This window comes from Hylobates moloch, unplaced genomic scaffold, assembly GCF_009828535.3.
Source record: "Hylobates moloch isolate HMO894 unplaced genomic scaffold, HMol_V3 SCAFFOLD_2, whole genome shotgun sequence".
In the NCBI taxonomy this organism is placed as follows: Eukaryota; Metazoa; Chordata; class Mammalia; order Primates; family Hylobatidae; genus Hylobates; species Hylobates moloch.
Window position 1 is genome coordinate 163437075 of NW_026652277.1, and position 24542 is coordinate 163461616.

Below are 24542 nucleotides of genomic sequence, written 5' to 3' on the forward strand. Positions count from 1 at the left end.
TTTAGCTCTGGAATATTTTCTTCCTAAGTAGAAACAGGAATGTTTCAAACTCTCAGAAAACCAGCCATTTTATATGAAATAATGTCCCAATGTATTGTTTGGAGTGGCAATCCTGCAATAAATGATGTGAAGTCTCTCTATTTCTACAGGAGTTCCTATCCTGCTGCGTTCATTCCTCCACCTGCACCCCTCCCAGCCTCACTCCCTCGCTACCAAAGCTCCTGCTCACCCTTTAGGTTTCACACGGACCTCTCCTGTAAACTCAATCCTGACAGCCTAGAAGTACAAGCCCGCATCTGCGCTCGAGAAAATGCTCTATTTAACAAACTATGAATTTAATAAATGCTCTCATTTAATCCTCACAATAGCTCACATGAGCACACCAAGACTTAAGTAATGTGTACTGTGTAAAAACGCTCTATTTAAGAAGTCATGAAATTATGAGTTTACATGATTGCATCTCCAACTAGACTGGGAGGTGTGGTGTCATTTTTACCTCTGCATTCTCAGTGACATGTCACAGCAAGTGCTTCCTAACACATGCCAGTCCTGGTCTAAATCCTTTGCCTACTGGCTTAAACCTAACAACTCTACCAGGTAGGCACTATTCTCAGGATCTTACAAGACACTGAGGGAGACAGAGGTGACACAAGTTCCCTAACTTGCCCAAGGTCACACAACTAGTAAGTGGGGAGATGGTTCCAACCTGAGGGAACCAGGTTCTGGAGTCAAACCACCTGGTTGCAAGCCCTGGTGTGGGTGCATAGTTACACAGCATGCGTTACTTAACTAAGGTCTTGGTTTGCTTAAGAATGGCATCTGCCCACAGAGTTCTTGTGGGGATTAAATGAGATGATACATAGAAAGCAGTTGGTGCACAGAAAGCATATGACTAGTGCTACTCAATGGTTCTTTGTCTAATCCAGTGGCTTTCCCTAGGGTGAGTTTAGCCTGCAGGGGACATCTGGCAATGCTGGGACACATTTTTGGTTATCTCAACTGAGGTAGTGCTACTGGAATCTAGTAGGAAGAGGCCAGGGATGCCTTTATGTATCTTACAATGCACAGGACAGACTCTGGCAACAAAGAATTATCTGGCCCCAAATGTCAACAGTTCTGAGTTTGAGAAGTCATAGTCTAATTTATCGAATATACTTATTCATTTTTCATTGATAAAAAGTTACCAAAACAAAACCCAAAAGACCAAAAATATCATACTTTTTTTTTTTAACCTGTGGAGCATGTGTATATCTATACATATGACTGAAGAATTCATCTAGTAATTCTGACAAAAATGATAGACTTAAATTAAGTCAGAATAATTGGGTACGAAATTGGGATGGGTCTGGGAGAAATTCAGATAATGTCAGAAGCTGGTTAATGACTGACTAGTTCTGAGGGTCAGCATTTGTAAAGGTCTGGGGAGGTGGTGCTTAAGATGACCTCCAAGGTTTAGGCTTGGATGACCTGGGCGGATGATGTCATTAGTCAGCATAGTGAATAAGAGGTACGGGGAGGGCAGGCCTAGGGTAGTTAGACAGAAGTTCAGTTTTGGACGTGGACAATGTTTTCTCATATGTCTTTCATCACTATATTCAGCTACGTGACTGTAGCAAATAGTAACTTACTTGACTTTTGAGGATTTTTAGCCTAGCCTATAATTCTGCAGAACACTATCACATTATTATCATTATCTCCAGTTACTTTTGTATTAATTTCATTGCATTTTACACATACATAAAAGTATTGTCTGCAAAAATGCAATTTTGTTTTTTCCCTCTTTGGATTTAGAATACTTACCGTTTATTCTTGAGCAGTTTATGGAAGCATGCCTAGTACTGAATTAAAATTGTAATAGCAAATACTCTTATCTCTATTCAACATGTATTTTACCTGATTTTTAAGGAGGATGACTCTGGTACTACTTTAATTATAAAAATGGCTTTTGGTTTATATTTATTTTTATTTTGGACTCAAGGGCTTTAAAAAAGAATTTGAGGCAACGTATAAAATTGCAGGTATAATAAATATAAAAACAACTGATAAAGATGAAAGACTAAAGTTACAAACAAAAAGAAGAGAGAAAAAATGCTATTAAATGTTCCTGGTTGAAGCATGCTAAAGCAATTAAACATGAAACTTAGTTTAGAACTTCCAAGCAACCGCGGCAGAGAGGTGGCCATGTAAGTAATCTTACAGCTTTGTCTACTGGTAGGAAGCTAGACAGCATGCTGTGTCTTGGCCAAGCTCCTTCCACTGGGCCAGGGCAGCCATCCCCCAGCTGCTGGCACTGATGGGTGCTAATGGCTCCCAGAGATGGAGCTGCCTCTACTGGGAAGTGACTGCCCCACTGCTCCCTGCAAAGACTGGCTGGCACAGGTTCCAATAAGCTGGTCCCTTGCCTCAAAGGAACACAGACGCATGAGGCAATTTGTGCTACACAGCTCCTCCTCCCGCCGTGGTTCTAGGCTGAAGCTCCTCCAGGAGGAACAGTATGCTTACTTAGGTCTTCCCCTGCCCTTTCCCACTACCCTCACGCCCCTTCTCCTGAGGGCCCTTGTCAATACATCGCCTTTATGAAAATCCCATCTCAATCTGATTCTAGGAGGAGAATACAAACCAAAGACAGAAGAGTCTTAGTTAAGCAGGAAAATACTAGTGTTCTGACCTTATATCAAAATGATTCTTGAATACAAGGTAAATATACAGCAGAAATAACATCCTCGATGTCAGATTTCAAAAAACACAAAACCATGAAAAACAGCTGTCTCTTCTGTGGACCCATCCACCCACCAAACTCAGGACTATCTCCCACAGAGGTCAAGGCCTCAATAGCTGTGAACAAGCAGGGTTGGAAGCCTCTAAAATGCTCTTCAAAGGTCAAGAGTGGATGCCTCAAGTTCCAATCTTTTCTTTATATGTCATGGATATATCATTAATTCATCAACGATTTAATGAACACTATTTATGCTTTAAATTTGTACCATGTTTGAGGTAACTTGTTCTATATACCACACTTCCAAATAGGTAAAATTAAATATAAATTCTATATATAGCTTAAAAATTACAATCCTTACTTTTATATCACAATACTACAACTTAGTCCATAAATATTTGTTTATATCATAACAATAACAACTACTTTGACTGGCAGCATTCACTGCCAGATACTCATATTAGGCACTCTGCATTGATTATTTCTATTCCTCACAAATGTCCTTCAAGGGCGGTATTATTGGCCAAATCTGGATGTAGTAAACTCAGCCTATTAACCCGACCAAGCTCTCAAAACTAGCAGTACTGGAATTCCACTAGGTCTAGCTTACTTGGAAGTCTACTGCCTCCACTAGTGTCAATTGAGGAGCTAGCTAATAGCTCAGTATTTCCCAAACTTGAGAAATGTGCAGACTAGCTGAAAAAAAAGATTAAGCGTGGAACCCCAGAAATATGTGGATTCTCAGGGATCTACAGAGGCTAATAGAGAAAAGCTAGCTTGAGAAACTTAAGAAACAGGTTGTATTCTGTCGTGAAAACAACTTTGGTTCTGAATTTGCATTGCAAAAGACATTGTCTTGTAAATGTAAATAATTTCATTAACAGTGAAATGAAAACACAAAATTAAAAAAATTCTAACTTAAAAGCTACATACTACAGACTCTAATAGTTTAAGAGACACTAAAGTAGACCAATTAATTAGCCTAATTTTTTTTTTTTTTTTTTTTGAGACGGAGTCTCGCTCCCTCACCCAGGCTGGAGTGCAGTGGCGCGATCTCGGCTCACTGCAAGCTCCGCCTCCCGGGTTCACGCCATTCTCCTGCCTCAGCCTCGCCGAGTAGCTGGGACTACAGGCGCCCGCCACCTCGCCCGGCTAATTTTTTGTATTTTTAGTAGAGACGGGGTTTCACCGTGGTCTCGATCTACTGACCTCCTGATCCACCCGCCTCGGCCTCCCAAAGTGCTGGGATTACAAGCGTGAGCCACCGCGCCCGGCCTAATTAGCCTAATTTTAAGAACCTCAGAGGTTGTCTGTTTTGCAGACAGAAAGTATTTTGGGTTCAAATTTTGGGAACTACGCTAGAGAGCTTAATAAGAGTAAAGTTCAGCAGTAATTCAGTTCAACTAGTCAGAACAGGATTGTAATAGTTCAATGGTAGTGAAAGTTCTGCCATTAAAGCTTGATTGAGTTAGTTAAAGGATTGAGAAACAGAAGGGATAGCAGATTCTCACAGGAAAAAATCCCAGAAGTGGTTGTAAGTAAGCCCCTCGTTGTATCACAGAAGAAATTCTCTATATCTGATTCTTGGAGTTTTGATTGAGAATAAGTAATGAATGTTAGTAAATTTCTTCTGAGCATTAATCTCCCTCTCTGAACCACCCAGGAACCTGCCCAACCTCCATTTTTAGCACTTAGCTTATTTTACCTTGTGTTGCAATTTTGTGCATCCAGGACTTTCTCTTCTTGCATGCAGAAGGTTTAGTTAGAGTACTAGCCTTGAATTAGTAGTTTATCATCTCATCTCTGTAAAAAGTCTTCCTCTTTCTTATTTGAGAAAATGGAATTTTTTTTTTTTTTTTTTTTTTTTACATGGAGTCTTGCTCTGTAACCCAGGCTGGAGTGCAGTGGCGTGATCTCGGCTCACTGCAAGCTCCGCCTCCCGGGTTCATGCCATTCTCCTGCCTCAGCCTCCCGAGTAGCTGGGACTACAGGCACCTGCCACCATGCCCGGCTAATTTTTTGTATTTTTAGTAGAGACGGGGTTTCACCGTGTTAGCCAGGATGGTCTCTATCTCCTGACTTCGTGATCCACCTGCCTCGGCCTCTCAAAGTGCTGGGATTACAGGCATGAGCCACCGTGCCCGGCCCAAGAAAATGAATTTTTAAAACATTTGCTCAATGTAACTATCAGCAAAATATTTTCTGGCTTTCTTCAGAACATTTCTGCTTTGCCCTAATATGGTAAAACTACTTCAGAGCAGCAGATAATTCTTTTACAACTAAAATTTAGCCTGTAATCCTGGCACTTTGGGAGGCTGAAGTGGGTAGGTCACTTGAGGCCATGAGTTCAAGACCAGCCTGGCCAATATGGCGAAATCCTGTGTCTATGAAAAAATACAAAAACTAGCCGGTGTGGTGGTGCACACCTATAAGTCCTTGATAAGTGCTTTTCCGGATTACAAATACATCCCCTGTACGTAATAGTTACAACATAATAAAAAATGTGAAGTAAATTGCTATGAAAATGTTTAATTTGCCAAAATGTAAACATCCCTCAATAAAAAAAGGAATCAAAGACATAGCTAGCTTTTTTCCAAATAATAAATATTTTCTTGTGGCCTTAATCCCAGAGAAGGTAGATGTTAATTGATAAACTACATATGTACCTTACCCCTAAATCAAAGATAAAGTGGATAATAACTTCGAAACACCATCAAATAATTTCAACTAGGTAACTAAAACAGAGTTAGAAAGCTTCCACTAAAAATATTCTAATATCTATCCTAAGAACCTGTTAGTAAAACTTAAATAGCCTGGAGATTCTGGATAATGGTCATAACCATAACTATAGAGGCCTATGAGTAAGAATCTTGGTTGTTGATACAATGAGTCTTACGCTATTTAAAATGTTATATGCACACACATGTGCATGACAAGAAGAAAGCAAGCTACATGGTCACTGGTTTTTTATTTTTTTATTTTTATTTATTTTTTTCATTATAATGGCCACCTGTACTAGGAGAGAAAGTCCCTGAAAGCACAAATGTAGAAAGCTGAAACTGGATCCCTTCCTTACACCTTATACAAAAATTAATTCAAGATGGATTAAAGACTTAAATGTTAGACCTAAAACCATTAAAATCCTACAAGAAAACCTAGGAAATACCATTCAGGACATAGGCGTGGGCAAGCACTTCATGTCTAAAACACCAAAAGCAATGGCAACAAAAGCCAAAATTGACAAATGGGATCTAATCAAACTAAAGAGCTTCTGTACAGCAAAAGAAACTACCATCAGAGTGAACAGGCAACCTACAGAATGGGAGAAAATTTTTGCAACCTACTCATCTGACAAAGGGCTAATATCCAGAATCTACAATGAACTCAAACAAATTTACAAGAAAAAAACAAACAACCCCATCAAAAAGTGGGCGAAGGACATGAACAGACACTTCTCAAAAGAAGACATTTATGCAGCCAAAAAACACATGAAAAAATGCTCATCATCACTCAAAACACAAGAGATACCACTCAACCATTAGAAGGCCATCATTAAAAATCAGGAAAAAAGGTCTGAGAGGATGGGAAAATAAGCCCATTACTGGGTATATACCCAAAGGACTATAAATCATGCTGCTATAAAGACACATGCACACGTATGTTTATTGCGGCACTATTCACAATAGCAAAGAGTTGGAACCAACCCAAATGTCCAACAACGATAGACTGGATTAAGAAAATGTGGCACATATACACCATAGAATACTATGCAGCCGTAAAAAATGATGAGTTCACGTCCTTTGTAGGGACATGGATGAAACTGGAAAACATCATTCTCAGTAAACTATCGCAAGGACAAAAAACCAAACACCGCATGTTCTCACTCATAGGTGGGAATTGAACAATGACAACTCATGGACACAGGAAGGGGAACATCACACTCCGGGGACGGTTGTGGGGTGGGGGGAGGGGGGAGGGACAGCATTAGGAGATGTACCTAATGCTAAATGACGAGTTAATGGGTGCAGCAAAACAACATGGCACATGGATACATATGTAACAAACCTGCACATTGTGCACATGTACCCTAGAACCTAAAGTATAATAATAAAAAAATAAAAAAAAGAATATACTAATAGCTCAATAAATATTATAAAATTAATGAATAAAAAAATAAAAAAAATAAATTTAAAGATAACCTATAAGATATCTCCAGTCATCAAATTCTGTCTTGGATCTAATTATTCTGGGAGAAGTCATTCGCAATGTCTCTGAAGTCTGAGATGCTGAAGGGCGGTGGCACCAATAGCAAGCTCCCTGAGCTCGATTTAGAAAAAGCTGACATTTATGTCTGTTACGTAAGCGGAAGATGGCCTGACTTCCTAGTCACCTGAACGCTCAGCTAACTGGCCAAATGGCAAAAAAGTATGAAGATGGCAGCAAAGAGCATGGAGATCGCTTAGCCATCTTCAAGACAGACAAGTAGATCTAACACTATTGGTTAGGGTCTCCATTCTAAATCTAGAATCTAAATCTAAATCTATAGTCACATATTGCATTTTTTTCCATGCTATCTCTTGTTATTTATGAAGGATACATGATGCAAGGGAAACTCTGCAAGACCTTATATTTGAGTTTTAGGGATCAGTGAGAAATTTCTATTCCTCATGAGGGTGTGAACTCCCTGAAGGCAGACTCTGCATCAGATTAGGTTCATATCCCTGTTGACTCCCCTTGCTACCTAACCCCATTTTCAAGCAGTAAATGCTCAATATACATTCACTGAAGAAAAAGATGAGTTTTTAATAGTACACATCTTGTAGTAACTCACCAAGCAGTGGTTTTGCTAAAATAGACACCAGTTTTTTTAATTTTAATTTTTGGCAGAGAAACTCTGTTTCTGTAACTAGCGCTTACTCACATAACTAGCATATAATAGTCAAAGCCTAGTTTAATATCCAACTGTTTTTTCCACAGATGATTTGCCACAAATAATGCTACCATAATAAGGTCTCCCAAAAAAGTGTTAAGTAAATAATGTTTGATGTAGCTTTAGTTAGAAGTCTCTACCAGAAATCACAAAAGTATTTTCTTTCTTTTCTTAAATATTGGGTGACCGTGTAACTTACCTTCCGTACAGGGATACTTTAAGAGTAACATCATGAAGACATAGATGATGAATGATACTGCCACCAGGGTAACATGCATGAACCTAAACATTTAGTCACCCTATCTAAGGAGAACAATTATAGTAAGAACTAGCTATTCATACTACGATTTTTGTGGTTCTTATTCAGGAGAAGTAAAGTATAGTGTCAGTTTGCACATAAACAAATGTTAGATCCTAGAGGTTATTTCCTATGACACATCCTCAGGGGAACAAACGTCCTAATTCTGATATACTACAACAAATAAGCAGAAACTTACCTCTGGTTTGGGGACAAAAGCTTGTCCTGGAATTGTAAAGATGTGTCGAACATTGCAGAGGTACTGAGCCATAACAGAGAGGCGACTACGCTGTTTGCTTCCTGTATTGGCCGCAAGTCTCTAGCGAGAGACAAAAATGGATTTTAGCAAATAATTAGTCCCGCCTGATTAGATGAAAAAGAGTCAACATTCCATTATTTCTGAACACTAGGTGGACTTTATGAGGCAAATTTGAAAAGGGTGGGCTATCTGACACATGACACACAGCAAACATGGGGAATATTTTCCTCCAACATCAACTGAGGTACACCTAAGAAGTGTGAATTATGTCAAATATAATGCACTACAAAAATAAGAACATTTGCTCTACCATTGGCTGTTGGGATTTTCGAACCACTGTTATATTCTATAGCAGAAGGTCCTACATAAAACAAGCAATTGATAAATACTTGATGAAGAAGTTAGCAAGCATAATGAAAAATGAAAGATGCTTAATCACTTAATTTTCTGAATCACTCCAATATATGAATGAACATTTTGAATGGTGTGCTTTTCAAATTCACTTAATATAATAAAACCTTGAGTATTGAGAACCCTTGGGGAATTGGCTGTTCTTGACAAATAATTTTTGTAAAAACCTAGTAATTTATTTTTTAAGCACTCAAACATTTTTGTTTTGCAATTAATTAGGTATATTTAAATTAATTCATAAATGCAATGCAATTTCAATTAAAAGTCCAACAGGATTTAAAAAATTAATTTCCATATGTATTATATATACATTTAAAATTGAATTCCATGTAAAATTTATATAAGGCCAAGAATGGCCAGGACACTCCTGAAGAATACCAACAATGATAGGGGAGCTCACCCTACCAGACATCAAAATTGATGCAGGCCCAGACAGATCAATAAAACAAATGCCTTAGAAACAGACCCAAGCACATGCAGATATTTAACACATGATAGATGCGATGTAGCAACTGCTAACAGAAAAGGAAGGATCATTCAATAAGTGACACCGGTATAATTAGATGTCCATAGGAGAAAACAGTAGGTCCTTATCTCATGCCATAACCAAAAATAAACTCTAAGCAAATTAACAGTAAGTGAAAAGCAAAACTTTAAAATTTTTATAAGTAAATATCTATGACCTCCATGGTAGGGAAGAATTTCCTAAAGACGCAAAAGCAGGGCTATATAAGAAAAGACAGACATACACACACACACACACATATATATATGTATATACATCTTTCTAAAATATATGTAGGTATGTATATCTTTTCTTCTATAGCTCTGCTTTGGGGACAAAATATATATATATGTCTTTTTTTTTTTTTTTTTTGCTCTTGGCTGGGAACAGTGGCTCATGCCTGTAATTCCAGTGCTTTGAGAAACCAAAACACGAGGACTGCCAGAGGCCAGGAGTTCAAGACCAGCCTGGGCAACACAGCAAGACGCCCTCCTCAATAACAACAACAACAAAAACTACTGTACTTTACTAAAATTCTTAATTTCTGTATAATAAGAACATTATAAATGTTTATAAGGCACAGACTAAGAGAAAGTATTTGAAACTTAGTGTTCAGAATACAGATGAAATTCCTATACATCAATAATCATAAGATAAACAGCTAACAGAATATATAAGGCAACTCACATAAGAGAAATCCAAATAAACCATAATATAAACTATGCTCCACCACAGTACAAAGTAGGAATATGCAAATTAGAACATCAGATATAATTTCATACACATGAAATGAACAATTTAAAAAAAAAACCTCACAGAACCTGATACTGGAGAATATCTGCAGCTACAGGAACTTTCAGATACTGCTAGTGAGAGAGGAAATCTGTACAAGCATTTGTAGTATAATTTGGCAATACACAGTAGAGCTGAAGCTGTGTAAAACCTCATGACCCTCTAGGTCTCTAAGAACATATCCTAGAGCACGGCGTACATACTTACACAGGCGATAGGTATAAAAATGTTCATTATGGCATTATGTGTAATGTCCAGAAATGAAAAAATAATACAAATCAACAGGTGAAAGAAAAAATAAACTGTGATAATTTTGATAATGGAATACGAGATTGAATCCCAAAATGGAATAAAAAATAATCCAGTCACAGAAAATTTGTACAGTATAATGCTATTTGTATAAAATCTTGAAAAAATTACTCCTATCATTTACTCTCTCTCTGAGTGTGTGTGTGTGTGTGTGTGTATGTGTGTGTGGTGTATTTATCTGCAGTGCAAGGATAAAATATGTATGGAAATAATGATGATGAAGTTTAAGATAGTACAACTCATAGGAGGGAAAGAAAGGGGACAGAAGAGGGCTCCAAACATATCAACAATATTTTATTTCTTTAAAAAAGATATAAAAAATATGGCAATATATTAAAATTGAACAGAGCTGAGTGGTGGGTAAAAAAATTTAGGGATGCTTATCTTTCTAAAATGTATCTTGCTTCTCTGTGTTCTTAAGAGCTCAGAGGACATTCTAACCCTCTTCTGAATGATTCACGGGCAACATTACAAACACCAATGATTACTGGAATAATCCTGGGGCTAGGTAGGCAGGCAGGGGGCCCCACTGCTCAACAGTAAAAGACACAGTGCTTTCTGAGCTGGTTTGCAGCTGTTGGGTTTGCTCTTCCCTGCTTCACTGCAATGCACACACATAGTCTAATCACTTCTTTTCCTTTGCTGCTTGTAGCCTGCTGTGGACATGAAAACCATATAATTTACCTTATTAGAGCTTTGCCTTAAGGAAGATTAAAAAATAGGTTCTGTGTGAGGTATGGAAGAAACTTCCTATGGGCAAAGTTATAGATTGTACACAAAGCCAACCTTTCATCTCATACCCCTTCCCCCTGACCTTTTTATTTTAAACTGTCTGGCTCTTGTCTGTTTGGAGAGTTGAAATTATTGGGATGCCGTACTCAAGATAAGTGATGAGTTACCATAGCATGTAAGACAAAATACAATCTTTCTTACTAAAATGTAAAACCAAGACACATATACTCTCATACAGCTACAAAAAATGACAGAAGTAGAGACTTAAGTTAAAGAATAAGCTTATGGATCAAGTGGTCAAAAATATTTCTAGTTCTTCATAAAGTAAAAAAGGAGCTTAATCTTACTACTGGCAGAAAATTCAAAAATTCAAAATGCATTGCAAATTTTAATATCCAACTGGCACAATTCAAAAAAGATCTTATTTAAGTATATTTCACTTAGAACACATCCAGAAACGTCAGGGGAATGTGTGTCCAATCCATTAACCTGACCCATTCAATTCAATCTTTGTAGCATATATCCCCAGGCTGTAGAGATGAAAACATGGGAATCATATATTTCAATTTAGAAAAAAGCAGCACACATAGCTGTCCCTAACTCTTTAAGGAAAAATTCAAATCACAGACCAGAAAGCTCTACAAAAGATTTCATTCAAAGCTAGCATAAAACTGAAATGGTCTATCAACCTCAAATATACATTACTGTTTCTGTGATAGATATACTATCGGGAAAGCTATGAAAATTCAACATCCATTACAAGATAGATGATTTTAGCAACAAAAGGTCAGGAAACCAAACCAGTTAATTTTTCTTTAAAAGGAAACCTCTAAACCTTGAGCTTTTAAAAAGCATTTTGATGGAGTATGAGAAAAACAAGGGGTCAAAGAATTTACAAGGACAGTGGTTTTTTTTTTTCTTATTAATCTAAAATAATTTTAAGTACAAGGAGAAAAATTAGGCTTACACTTGAGAAGCTACACAGCCATATATCAGGGACAATGAGAACTATGTACTGTAATTAATGGAGAGGGTGACTCCCTCCCTGCTTGGGATGTGCCCATAAACAGCCAGGGTCCTCTGGAGATGGTAGGAGAAAAAGAGGCTGATGCTGGACCCAGAAAGAAAAGAACACAGGGCCAGCAACATCAAGAACTTGCACATCATGACTTTAGCAGAAAACACACTACCTGTACTCAGGTTCAGCCTTCCCTGTAACTACTCCATGACCTTCTGGAAGGCATTAAACCATTTTGAGACTCAGTTCATCATTTATATTAATAAAATGAGGTTAGATGGGATTAGTTCTCACTTACTGCTTAACAGTCTGATTATATTATATGAGCTGTAACTTTATATTGTCTATATGTCCCTTAATGCATATGAGCTGAATTCTTACACTTAGATCCTGTAGTGCTAGAGACAGGAATAAGACAACGGTGCTCATTTATTGTTTTGTAATTCACAAACAAAGTAAATGTTAAAAAGAGCTTTCTGTGGCTAACATACAAAATTACATATACAACCATGTCAAGAGCAAATGGCATATAAGAAAAAGCTGCTATATGAAATGGTGTGAATTAGTGTCCCTGCCCAAATCTCTTGTCAAATTGTAATCCCCAACGCTGGAGGAGGGGCCTGGTGAAAGGTGATTGGATCAAAGGGGCAGACTTCCTTCTTGCTGTTCTCACGACAGTGAGTGAGTTCTCACGAGAACTGGTTGTTGTAAAGTGTGTAGCACCTCCCCCCCCCCTTCTCCCTGCTCCAGCCACATAAACCGTGCCTGCTTCCCCTTTGCCTTCCGCCATGATTGTAAGTTTCCTGAGGCCTCCCCAGCCATGCTTCCTGTAGAGTTGCAGACATGTGAGCCAATTAAACCTTTTTTTTTTAAATAAATTATCCAGTCTCAGGTATCTCTTTATAGCAGTGCATAGAATGGACTAATACAGGGACCAGGCACGGTGGCTCACGCCTGTAATCCCAGCACTTTGGGAGGCCGAGGTGAGTGGATCACAAGGTCAGGAGATTGAGACCATCCTGGCTAACACGGTGAAACCCCGTCTCTACTAAAAAAATACAAAAAAATTAGCCGGGCGTGGTGACAGGCGTCTGTAGTCCCAGCTACTCGGGAGGCTGAGGCAGGAGAATGGCGTGAGCCTGGGAGGTGGGGCTTGAAGTGAGCAAGATCGGGCCACTGCACTCCAGCCTGGGTGACAGAGCGAGACTCAGTCTCAAAAAAAAAAAAAAAAAAGAAAAGAAAAGAATGGACTAATACAGTATATATTCTCCCACTGAAACTTTCACTTGCAACATGTGAAAATCAGAGGACCAGTGTTACCTAGACTTCTAAGGCATTCCGTAAGTTATAGACTCGATATAAACTCTTCTCAATATTCATGCTAAAATTGAACTAAAATCAACTTTTTTTTTGTTAAAGAATTGCATATGGTGAAATCGAAGCAACACTATTATTAATAACCACAACTGACGTTCTAAGTCACCGAAAATATTACTCCACCTCTTCTTAAGCCTCTGTTTCTTTGTGTTTCCCCCCACACAAATAGAGTACATAGTATTTGGTATCTCTATTGTATTATTCAAGAGCAGAAATACCAAAATAATCATGTCAGTTGAGAAAAATAAATCCACAGATGCGGTATAATAAGAAATATATTTGGACTTTGTCTCTGGTTCTTTGCACACACCTCCTAAAGCCCTTGAAATTTCCTGAGTGATAAGCATGTCTTGCTTTAAATTCACAAGTCCCCCAGAGTTTACAGTCATGAGATAACTTAGGATGACGCCTCTAGGTAGCTCAAGATGGGGCTAGTCACTGAGACCAACGATTACCTGTTACTTAAGCGTAGGTAAAGTGTTTCCCTGAGTTTTTGAGCCATTCTGACAAATGATTCAATCTGAGGAGGGGGTCATGGGAACCTCTGATTTATTTTATAGCTGGTCGCTCAGAACTTCTAGAGGCCCAGATTTGTAACTGTCATCTGAAGCGAGGGGCAGTCTTGTGGGACTTGGTCCTTAACTTGTGGGATCTAACACTAAGAACAAGTGGACAGTGTCGGAATTGAATGAAACTGCAGGATGCCCAGCTGGTGTCTGGAGAACTGGAGATTGCTTGGTGTGGAAAAAACCCACACATCTGGTGTCAGAAGTTGTGTAAGTGCAGAGGAAACAAGAATGTTTTCTGTCAGAACCAACATATCCAAAGGTTGAGAAAAATGACAAAGAAAACTCAGCATGGGCCCAATTCAATCCAACCCAAGAGACTTAGCAGGTTCATGAAGAGGAAATGACAAAGACCTTAAGAAAAGTGGTGATACCGCCTCAGGGTTCCTAACAAACAGGAAAGGGTCCTACATTTTTATGATGGGAAGTTCCAAGAGTCCTGAGAGAAAGATTTTATGGCCAAATCATCTATGGGAAAGTTTTTTAACCTTAGCATGACTGACATCTTGGGCTAATTAATGTTGGGTGCTTCTTCACTGTGGAAAGCTCTGCTGTGCACTGAAGGATGCTTCTCAGCATCCCTAACCTTCTATCCACTAGAGACCAGAAGCCCCCTCCTGGATATGACAACCAAAAACACGTCAGACATTGCCAAATGCCCCTGAGGAGCAGATAAGGCAAAAGTGCCCTCCTTGGAAATGATTCCTCTAAACAGGAACAAGGATAAAAAGAGAGAGAGAGATCTGAGAAATGAAATTTTTGTGATACACTCAAATTATCTGAGAGGAATGCATTTAAAGAATTAAGCTTATACAGTAGTAGTAGAATGTATCGATTTCAAACAAATTCTGGTATTAAAAAGTTTTGTTCTGAAACAACAATAAAGCTGAATAAGTCATAGGAAACGAGAGTTTGCATAAACAGGACAACAGGCAGAGCAGGAAATTTCAGTCATCACTGAAATGGAAAGGAGATGAGCCTTAGATGCCCAGCCTGCAGAGGACTGGAGGCCCTTCTCGGGCTGTAGCAGAGGCGGGGGCAGCTTAAACTGAGCCTAGAGGTCTCCTGGCCTTGGGGAGCCAGAGCTGGAGATCTGGGAGGCCTCAGCAGGCAGAATTTTTGGGGTAGACTACCAGAGATATGGAAAACACACACACGCGGTGCTCACATGTGTGCAGGAGCAGGGGGTGGGGGAGACAGGAACAGGAGAGGGAGAGAGAATGTGAGGCAGAGCTCTGAGGTAGCAAAAGGGCCCCCCAGGTCCCCTGCTGAGCCCTGATCTGCAGCTGCCTGAGGCTTGGGAACCTGAACTAGAACCAGGGGAAGGCAGGAGCAACTGGGGCTCACATGGCTCAAGAGGCCCTGAAACATGCAGGGCGTTGGGTGCCTTCCTCAGAAAGGTCATGACATAGTACTGGGGCTCAACTAGCCCCACATTAAAAGCTACCCTGGATCCACCAGAACAATAAAAGCCTCAAGCAATCTTATCTATGTGTCACAACAAACCCAACACTCAACCCAATATCACAAAATCCAGCCCTCATCAGCATTTAAAAAAATAAAACTCTCACAATACCTGATGTTTTGTCAGAAATTACCAGGCTTTCAAAGAAACAGAAAAATGCAACCTATAGCAAGGAAGGGGAAATCAATCACTAAAAGAGTACAGAAATGATAGAGGTAATGAAATTAGCAGGCAAGGATCTTAAAACAGCTACTTTATTTATTTGTTCAATTTTTTGAGACAGGGTCTTGCTCTGTCGCCCAGGCTGGAGTGCAGTGACATGATCATGGCTCACTGCAATTTGATCTCCTGGGCTGATCCTCCCACTTCAGCCTTCTGAGTATCCGAGACCACAGGCATGCAGCACTGGACCTGGCTAATTTTTTATTTATTTTTTGTAGAGACAAGGTAACATAGTGAGCTATGTTACCCAGGCTGGTCTCCAACTCTGGCTCAAGCAATCCTCCCACCTTAGCCTCCCAAAGTGTTGAGATTACAGATGTGAGCCAGCACGCCTGGCCAAAACATCTACTTTAAATATCATACATACATACAAAAATGCCAAGGACGGCATGAACATAATGAGGACAGAAAGAGAAGATCCAAAGACCCAAATGGAACTTAAGAGATAATTTTTTTAAATAATAGTTAACCAAATATCCATGCATTTACTTAATTCTTTCCTTCACTGCTGATTTTTGATCTGACCATTATCAGATACTGCTAAGATGTCTGCACTGGGCTTTCTAGTCTAGTAATTGCTGTGTCACGTGCTGCTTCTCATACTGCTTTAATTATTAAAGCTTCACCATACATTTTAGCATATGACAAGGAAGTCTTCTCTCATCACTCTCCCTTTTCAACACTTCTTATGTATTGTTGCAGGTCTATTCCTCCAGATGATCCTTAGAACAGCATATTTCAAGATAAATTCTTTGAGGATTATAATTAGATATACAGAATTCTTGGAAAAATTAGCATCTTTACAATAATCATTTTTCCTTCTGGGGCCATGATATTTCTCTGGATTTATCTTAGTGACCCTTGAGATTCTCAGTTAGGTTTTGTAGTTATTTTTATATATATCTCTCATTTTTTCTTAGGTTTTCAAAATAATTATCTCCAAATAGTATTTTTATATTTCTCATTCCAATAATGGTACATTTCCCTTGATTCACTCCGTTATATTTAGTTTTCTATTTATTTATCATGAATTCAATCTTAAACTCTCCTGAGTTTTTGTAACTTTTTTTTGATTCTATGCAAACTTGACAGTAGTTTTATCAAATTCCCCTTTTAATTGGCTCCAATCTGGACTGGCTGTTCTTCCTGAGGACTCGTTTCTCTCTGTCCTGTAGGGGGCCCTCTGCTTCCTGGATTTCATGTCATTTTTTTCTTGATGTCTCTAATCAGACCAATGCTTACATGATGTCTCTAACCAGACCAATGCTGACAGAGGTGCTGACAGGATTCAACGAAAGCTGACTTGTGAGTAAATGGAGCTAGGTTAATTGGGACCCATATGTTAAAAATAGTAAAATTGGCTTCTACTTCACTATACAGAGAGATCAACCCCAAGTGGACTATAGATATAAATGTGAAAGGTAAACATAAAGCTTCTAGAAGATAACAGAAGAATATCTTCATGAACTCAAGATATAAAAAGGGTTTCCTCAACAAAACCCAAAAAGCACTAGACATAAATTTAAAATTAAGAATGCCTGCTCTTCAAAAGACACCATAAAAAGAAAATAACGACATGCCATAGAGTAGAAGAAATGCTCAACGCATTTAACTAAGGACTAGTATGAAGAGTACTAAAGAGTATGTGAGAACTCCTCCAAATCAGTAAGAAAAAGATAAGCAACCCAAAAGAAAGGTGAGCAAAAAGCAAGCACTAAAAACAAGGAACCCAAAAAGGTCAGTAAACACACAATAATGCCCAATTTTGCTACAAACCAGCAAGGACAAAATAAAACACAATGACATTCCATTACCCTGATATTAATAAAAATGTACAAGTCTGGCAAAAGTGAGTACTGGCAAGAATATGGAGCAAAATGAACTCATACACACTGCTGGTGGGAATATAAACAGGCGTGATGATTTCAGAGATGAATTCAGCATTATCTATGCAGGGGTGAAGATTTGCAGTTCCACTCCCAGGTAAATACCCTAGAGAAATGTTGCCCATGTGCCCCAACTGACACAGTATGGAATGTTTATGACAGTTTTGTTTGTAAAAACAGAACACTGAAACTAATTCATGGTCCGCGAACATGAGAATGAATAGATAAGGATCTTACACAGTCAAATAGTGGGTAGTATATATAGCTACCTAAATAAACCACAGTCATGAGCAACATCAGTGAATCCTACAAATAATGTTCAGGATAAAAAGAACATATACTATATGAATACGTACAGAATACATAATATATGAACCCAGTTGTCAAAAGTGGACAAAACTAGGCTGGGCACAGTGGCTCACGCCTGTAATCCCAGCACTTTGGGAGGCCAAGGCGGGCGGATCACAAGGTCAGGAGATAGAGACCATCCTGGCTAACATGGTGAAACCTCGTCTCTAATAAAAATACAAAAAATTAGCCAGGCGTGGTGGCGGGCGCCTGTAGTCCCAGCTACTTGGGAGGCTGAGGCAGGAGAATGGCATGAACCCAGGAGGCGGAGCTTGCAGTGAGCCGAGATCACGCCACTGCACTCCAGCCTGGGTTACAGAGCAAGATTCCATGTAAAAAAAAAAAAAAAAAAAAAAAAAAAAAATCCATTTTCTCAAATAAGAAAGAGGAAGAGTTTTTACAGAGATGAGATGATAAACTACTAATTCAAGGCTAGTACTCTAACTAAACCTTCTGCATGCAAGAAGAGAAAGTCCTGGATGCACATAATTGCAACACAAGGTAAGATAAGCTAAGTGCTAAAAACAGAGGTTGGGCAGATTCCTGGGTGGTTCAGAGAGGGAGATTAATGCTCAGAAGAAATTCACTAACATTCATTACTTATTCTCAATCAAAACTCCAAGAATCAGATATACAGAATTTCTTTTGTGATACAACGAGGGGCTTACTTACAACCACTTCTGGGATTTTTTCCTGTGAGAATCTGCTATCCCTTCTGTTTCTCAATCTTTTAACTAACTCAATCAAGCTTTAATGGCAGAACTTTCACTACCATTGAACTATTACAATCCTGTTCTGACTAGTTGAACTGAATTACTGCTGAACTTTACTCTTATTAAGCTCTCTAGTGTAGTTCCCAAAATTTGAACCCAAAATACTTTCTGTCTGCAAAACAGACAACCTCTGAGGTTCTTAAAATTAGGCTAATTAATTGGTCTACTTTAGTGTCTCTTAAACTATTAGAGTCTGTAGTATGTAGCTTTTAAGTTAGAATTTTTTTAATTTTGTGTTTTCATTTCACTGTTAATGAAATTATTTACAAGACAATGTCTTTTGCAATGCAAATTCAGAACCAAAATTGTTTTCACGACAGAATACAACCTGTTTCTTAAGTTTCTCAAGCTAGCTTTTCTCTATTAGCCTCTGTAGATCCCTGAGAATCCACATATTTCTGGGGTTCCACGCTTAATCTTTTTTTTCAGCTAGTCTGCACATTTCTCAAGTTTGGGAAATACTGAGCTATTAGCTAGCTCCTCAATATTCTTTTTTTTTTTAATGAATTATGGTGATAGGCTTCATAATCTAACAGTTCATAAGGAGTGGACAGGCCTTTTAGTTCTCAACACTATTCTTTTTTTTTTCTCTTTTGAGACAGAGTCTCACTCTGTCACCCAGGCTGCAGTGCAGTGGCACAATCTCGGCTCACTGCAACCTCCACCTTCTGGGTTCAAATGATTCTCCCGCCTCAGCCTTCCGAGTAGCTGGGGTTACAGGCGCCCGCCATCATGCCCGGCTAATTTTTGTATTTTTAGTACAGACGAGGTTTCACCATGTTGGCCAAGCTGGTCTCGAACTCCTGACCTCAGATGATCCATCCGCCTCAACCTCCCAAAGTGCTGGGATTACAAGTGTGAGCCACCACGCCCAGCCAGTTCTCAACACTATTCTCTCCTCTGACTTAGTAGAAAAATAACTTAGTTATATTATGAGAGTTGTAACAGGTTCCTTTTTATTGACACTAGTGGAGGCAGTAGACTTCCAAGTAAGCTAGACCTAGTGGAATTCCAGTACTGCTAGTTTTGAGAGCTTGGTCAGGTTAATAGGCTGAGTTTACTACATCCAGATTTGGCCAATAATACCGCCCTTGAAGGACATTTGTGAGGAATAGAAATAATCAGTGCAGAGTGCCTAATATGAGTATCTGGCAGTGAATGCTGCCAGTCAAAGTAGTTGTTATTGTTATGATATAAACAAATATTTATGGACTAAGTTGTAGTATTGTGATATAAAAGTAAGGATTGTAATTTTTAAGCTATATGTAGATAGAGGTTGCAGTGAGCCAAGATCGTGCCACTGTACTCCAGCCTAGGAGGCAGAGCAAGACTCCGTCTCAAGAAAAAAAAAAGGACAAAAACTAAAGTGTATTCATCATAGGAATATAAATCTATGTGATAAGACTATGCAAGGGAATAAATCCAAAATTCACAGTAGTGATCACCTTAGTAGCCTGGGATGGAAAGGAGATGCAATCAGAGTGAGGGATATAATGGGGTTTCAAAGGTACCAGTGATTCAATTACCCATGTGGGGGGTGGGGATTCAGGAGTGCCCTTTATTAAGCCATCCATGTACATTATACAGTCATCCCTCGGTGTCTGTGAGTTCCATATCCATGGATCCAACCAACCCCAGATCAAAAATATTCAGGGAATAAAAAAAGAATGGTTGTATCTGTACTGAACATGTACAGATTTTTCCCTTATCATTATTCTCACTATTTCCCCCGAGACAGAGTCTTGCTCTGTCACCCAAGCTGGAGTGCAGTGGCGTGATCTTGGCTCACTGCAACCTCTGCCTCCTGGGTTCAAGCAATTCTCCTGGCTCAGCCTCCCTAGTAGCTGGGATTACAGGCGGCCACCACCACACCCAGCTAGTTTTTTTTTTCTTGTATTTTTAGTAGAGATGGGGTTTCACCACGTTGGCCAGGCTGGTTTCAAACTCCTGACCTCGTGATCCGCCTGTCTCGGCCTCCCCAAGTGCTGGAATTACAGGCATGAGTCACCATGCCCGGCCAATTATCATATTCTTTAACTGCCATGCCATTAAGCCTAAAGGATCAATTTTAAGGTATCATGTGTCAATCCTGGGTATGGCCAACAGGGCATCGCTTTTGTCTTTCTCCAATGGCATCCATGGCTGTTGCATCCCTGTGTTTACCACATTACCTCCTTGGCTGACACACATCATTCATGTTTTCTCAGAAGCTCACAGCAGTTCCATCTGTCATCATCATCACAGTCTTAACCTTTGGCTGAGCTGCTGCTGGGTTTTTGTGTGTGTAATGAGATATTAACTTAGAAAACACAGACTGTGGTAAAAATGCAGTATTATTATTTTGCTTTGGAATTTGAACATGTGATAAAATAGTCACAAAAAGTTAAAACTTACCTCTGCCACTTCCTTTTGAAAAGTCAAAGTCATCTGAGTTCTGCCATAAACAAAAGGTCCATCTCTACAGGAAATATTTTCAAGCCACTTGATAATCAGTGGAGTTGAAACACTGAAAGGCAGATTTCCAATAATATGTACATTTGGAGGATCTGGTGGCAGAGGAAAAAACAACCTGAAATGATTCCATCAATATATTCTGAGTACAATTTCAGTGACGAGTAAAATCAGACTGGATATTAATAGCATGAAACAAAAATATATAGACATGGCTAAATATTTTTCATTTCACTTATTATTCAAAAGCAATGTTTTCTCACAATCAGCTTTGGATTATTGAGGAAAAAATTATACTTCATTACTGCTCAGTTACTCAGAGAAAGTCCTTGAATTTCTGGCCTAGGAAATACATGAAAAAGAGTTGGCTTGAGGAAAAAGAGAATTTATTTTGGACATGATGAGGTTAAAGTGCCTATGGGACACCTAGATGAAGCTCTCAGAGGTCAGATGCCCAGGAAGGGGGTACAGGCAGCATATAAAGATGTGAATGTCTGCAATACACAGGTGGTAAGTGAAACCATAGGAATGGAGTAATCCGGCAAATTTGCCCAAAAAGAAAAACCCCAGAAACAACAATATGTACAAAGTGGGTAGAAAACCAACCACCAGCTAAGAATAGTTAGAAACAGTTCACAAAAGTAAAAGGAAAAACAGGAGGGGCTGGTATCAGGGAGAAAAAGAGCAGAGAAATCCTCCGGAAGACTATGGATTACAGTCAAATGAATGTGGGAGAACTCAGTCAGGTAAGGTTTCAAACAGGTAATGAGGAAGGCATTGTGGTTCCAGTGTGGCTGGGCTAGGGCAGAAACCCGAAGGCTGCATGCTAAGAACAGGAGGGCCTGTCAGCTGGTGGAGACTGCAAGTGCGGCCCATCTGAAGGAGTCTGGTCGTGGGGGAGGCCAGAGAGATGGGGACAGCCAGATGTGGAGGCACCCTAAGCCGTCCTCCATTTGTTCTGACAGTCTGTTATAGGAAGAAACATACCCTATTTATCTATGCATTCTGAAGGGCTGCACATAGCAGGTACCCAATAAACACTGTCTGTGAATGAAGACTGCCTTGGTTGGTCATTGAATGTGAAAAATAATAGAAAAAGTTAAAACAAAGGCTTGAGCATGGCTTAGTTTACTAAAGCACTTCTTTTTTTCCACTATTTGGAACAATAACAACTCATAGTTTACCCTATCCTTATATGGTATCACAAAAAACGATAAGTTTATTTGCACAGAATACAAAACATTTGGAAATTTGAGACAAATGAATTAGAACTAAAAAAAGTAACTAGATTTTATAATTTGGAAGCAAGTAGCAAGAGAAAATTATAATACACATTATTTAATTCTGTTCAGATAATTTAAAATATAAACATATAAGACATTTGTAATAAATGTATCATAAAATGAACATTTGTGATATGAATAATCATAAAAGACATGTTTTATAACTACCCAAAAGCACTTACCATCTTCCCAGGGTCTTTTAAGACTTTCTGAAAAAGCCTTTTCTACCTTAAATGTCAAGACATCTCCATGAACAATTCTCAGTTTCCCAGGTGCTGCATCAGAAAGCATCTAGTTTATAAAAAGATCAGTAAAATGAGCTCATATGAGTAACAAAACTAAACTTTTTAAACCTGTGCGTTTAAAAAATCAGTTAAAAAAGTCAGAGACTAGGGGTGATCATTAATGAACAAATACTACATCATGTCTATTGCAACAGACAATGGTGGCATTTCATTTTAACATATATGAATGATTAGGGATAGTAACAGACAGTACAACGCTAGCTTACAATTTTACAAATATATTAGTGTAATTTTGACCTTCAGGATGACTTCTATTTCTATATAGATTTAGCATAAACTCATTCCTATCAATAAGTTTTTAAATTAGAGACTAAGGACATTACCATGAAATACAGAGAATTAATCAGGAGTCAACCATATGAAAGATAAACTTAATTTAACTAAATCTTTATGGTCTAAATATATATACAAAGGATTCTATATATCATCAAGATCTTTAACTTAATATATGGGTAGATTCAGCCAAGTAGAAAGTCACCTGTCGATGCCGGTCTCCACTTGGCACTCCGAGATACTCCTCTGACCAGAGGACCCCTAATCTTAATATTTGTTGATCCATAGCCCTTATCGACCTAATGAATTACCCTGGATGTTTAACAATAGCTACTTCCCAATCTATTTCCACCTACTAACCGTTTGCTTTCTTTCCTTTTCCTTCTGTCTTTGTGAGCAAAAAGGGGGAAAAAAGCACTTTTTCCTTTGTAATCTTTTTCTTCTTCATTCCACCTACTCTACTACCACACTGTTACAGTACCAAAGAGTTGGCACTTACTTCAAAAAACTTTATAGCTAAGTCATCTATAAATTCATATTGTGTTAAGTGTCCCATGCCCAACACAAAACTGATTCTTGAAGTCCTTAGTTAAATATTAAAAAAGTCTCTGAGCTTATAAATTTATTTAAAAGGCAGGAGTGAATGTATCAATGAGAAGAAACATCACTGCTAAGGTAGATTTCAAGGGCTGAAGGGACTCTATTCCCACATTAAGTCAGAGCTCGGAGAACCTTGGCTTTAACCCAGTTGCCAAGATTCTAGAATGTGCCCAGCACTTTATAGGGATGCTGAACAGGCTCAGAGGGAACATTTGCCTTGAGTCTACCTTGGTCCTAATTCTCTGGGTCCATTAAAGCTGATTTTTTTTCTCCTAACACCTCTCCTTGCCCAACTCATACAACCAAGAGGGAGGATAAACAAGATGATCACAGAAGTCAGAGAGGAGACATTGGACCAAGAAACATGGCTTGTGGATTAGTCCACCTTTGTGTCAACACTGTGCTGTGCATCTGCCTCTTTACAGCACTTACAAACTGTATCTCAATTTCCCCTGCAACGACATACGCTCCTTAAGGGCAGGACCCATTTCCTATCTACCTTTATAGCCCCTGTAGCTACAGCAATGCATGGTGAGTGTTTAATACATATTTAAGAAGTGCATGAATAAGTGAATGACCAAATGGCATTCAGGTCTCTGTAAAGTTGGAAACTTTCTCTTTTAGCCTGGGAGATGTTGGCTTCCCAAATTTGTAGGGTCTAGAAACTTGCAAAGATTTACTTCACAAGTCAATCAGGCAGATTTATACAAATAATCTTTCAGAAATAAATAGCTGAAATGCCTCTATTGGTAAGAGGCTAAACATACCAAGTCTGGAAATCATCTAGTTTGATATGTTTAGCCATGAGTTTCGCAAAAATAATTGCATGCCTCTGATATTAATGTACTTATGGATTATTTTAAATTACTACTAGTTACTAAAACTTGATCTGGTGAGTTCCAGGCAACAAACCTTGGAAAATATAACGATTTCAATATACTAAAAATTTAAAAAGAGACAGCTCTCTATGCAGCATGCTCTTAATGTATAAAACCACGTATTTAATCATAGCACTTATCGTCA

At 38.8% G+C, this 24542-nt stretch overlaps 1 protein-coding gene across 10 annotated transcripts in view; it reads right to left on the bottom strand.

Moving 5' to 3' along the window:
* The window catches only part of TFB1M (transcription factor B1, mitochondrial), a 62075-nt gene that overhangs the window by 23548 nt on the left and 13985 nt on the right, over positions 1-24542 (bottom strand). For 6 of the 10 annotated variants that reach the window (XM_032161062.2, XM_032161079.3, XM_058435624.1 and 3 more), the window contains 3 exons: positions 22524-22632; positions 21002-21153; positions 8144-8263 (listed from right to left, as the gene is read on the bottom strand). In XM_032161062.2, coding sequence (XP_032016953.2) covers positions 8144-8263; positions 21002-21153; positions 22524-22632 — 381 coding nt within the window. Of the gene's footprint in view, positions 1-8143; positions 8264-21001; positions 21154-22523; positions 22633-23279; positions 23507-24542 lie in introns of those variants that run through there. The other 4 variants (XR_004249282.2, XR_004249280.1, XM_032161035.2 and 1 more) reach the window with 2 other exon arrangements.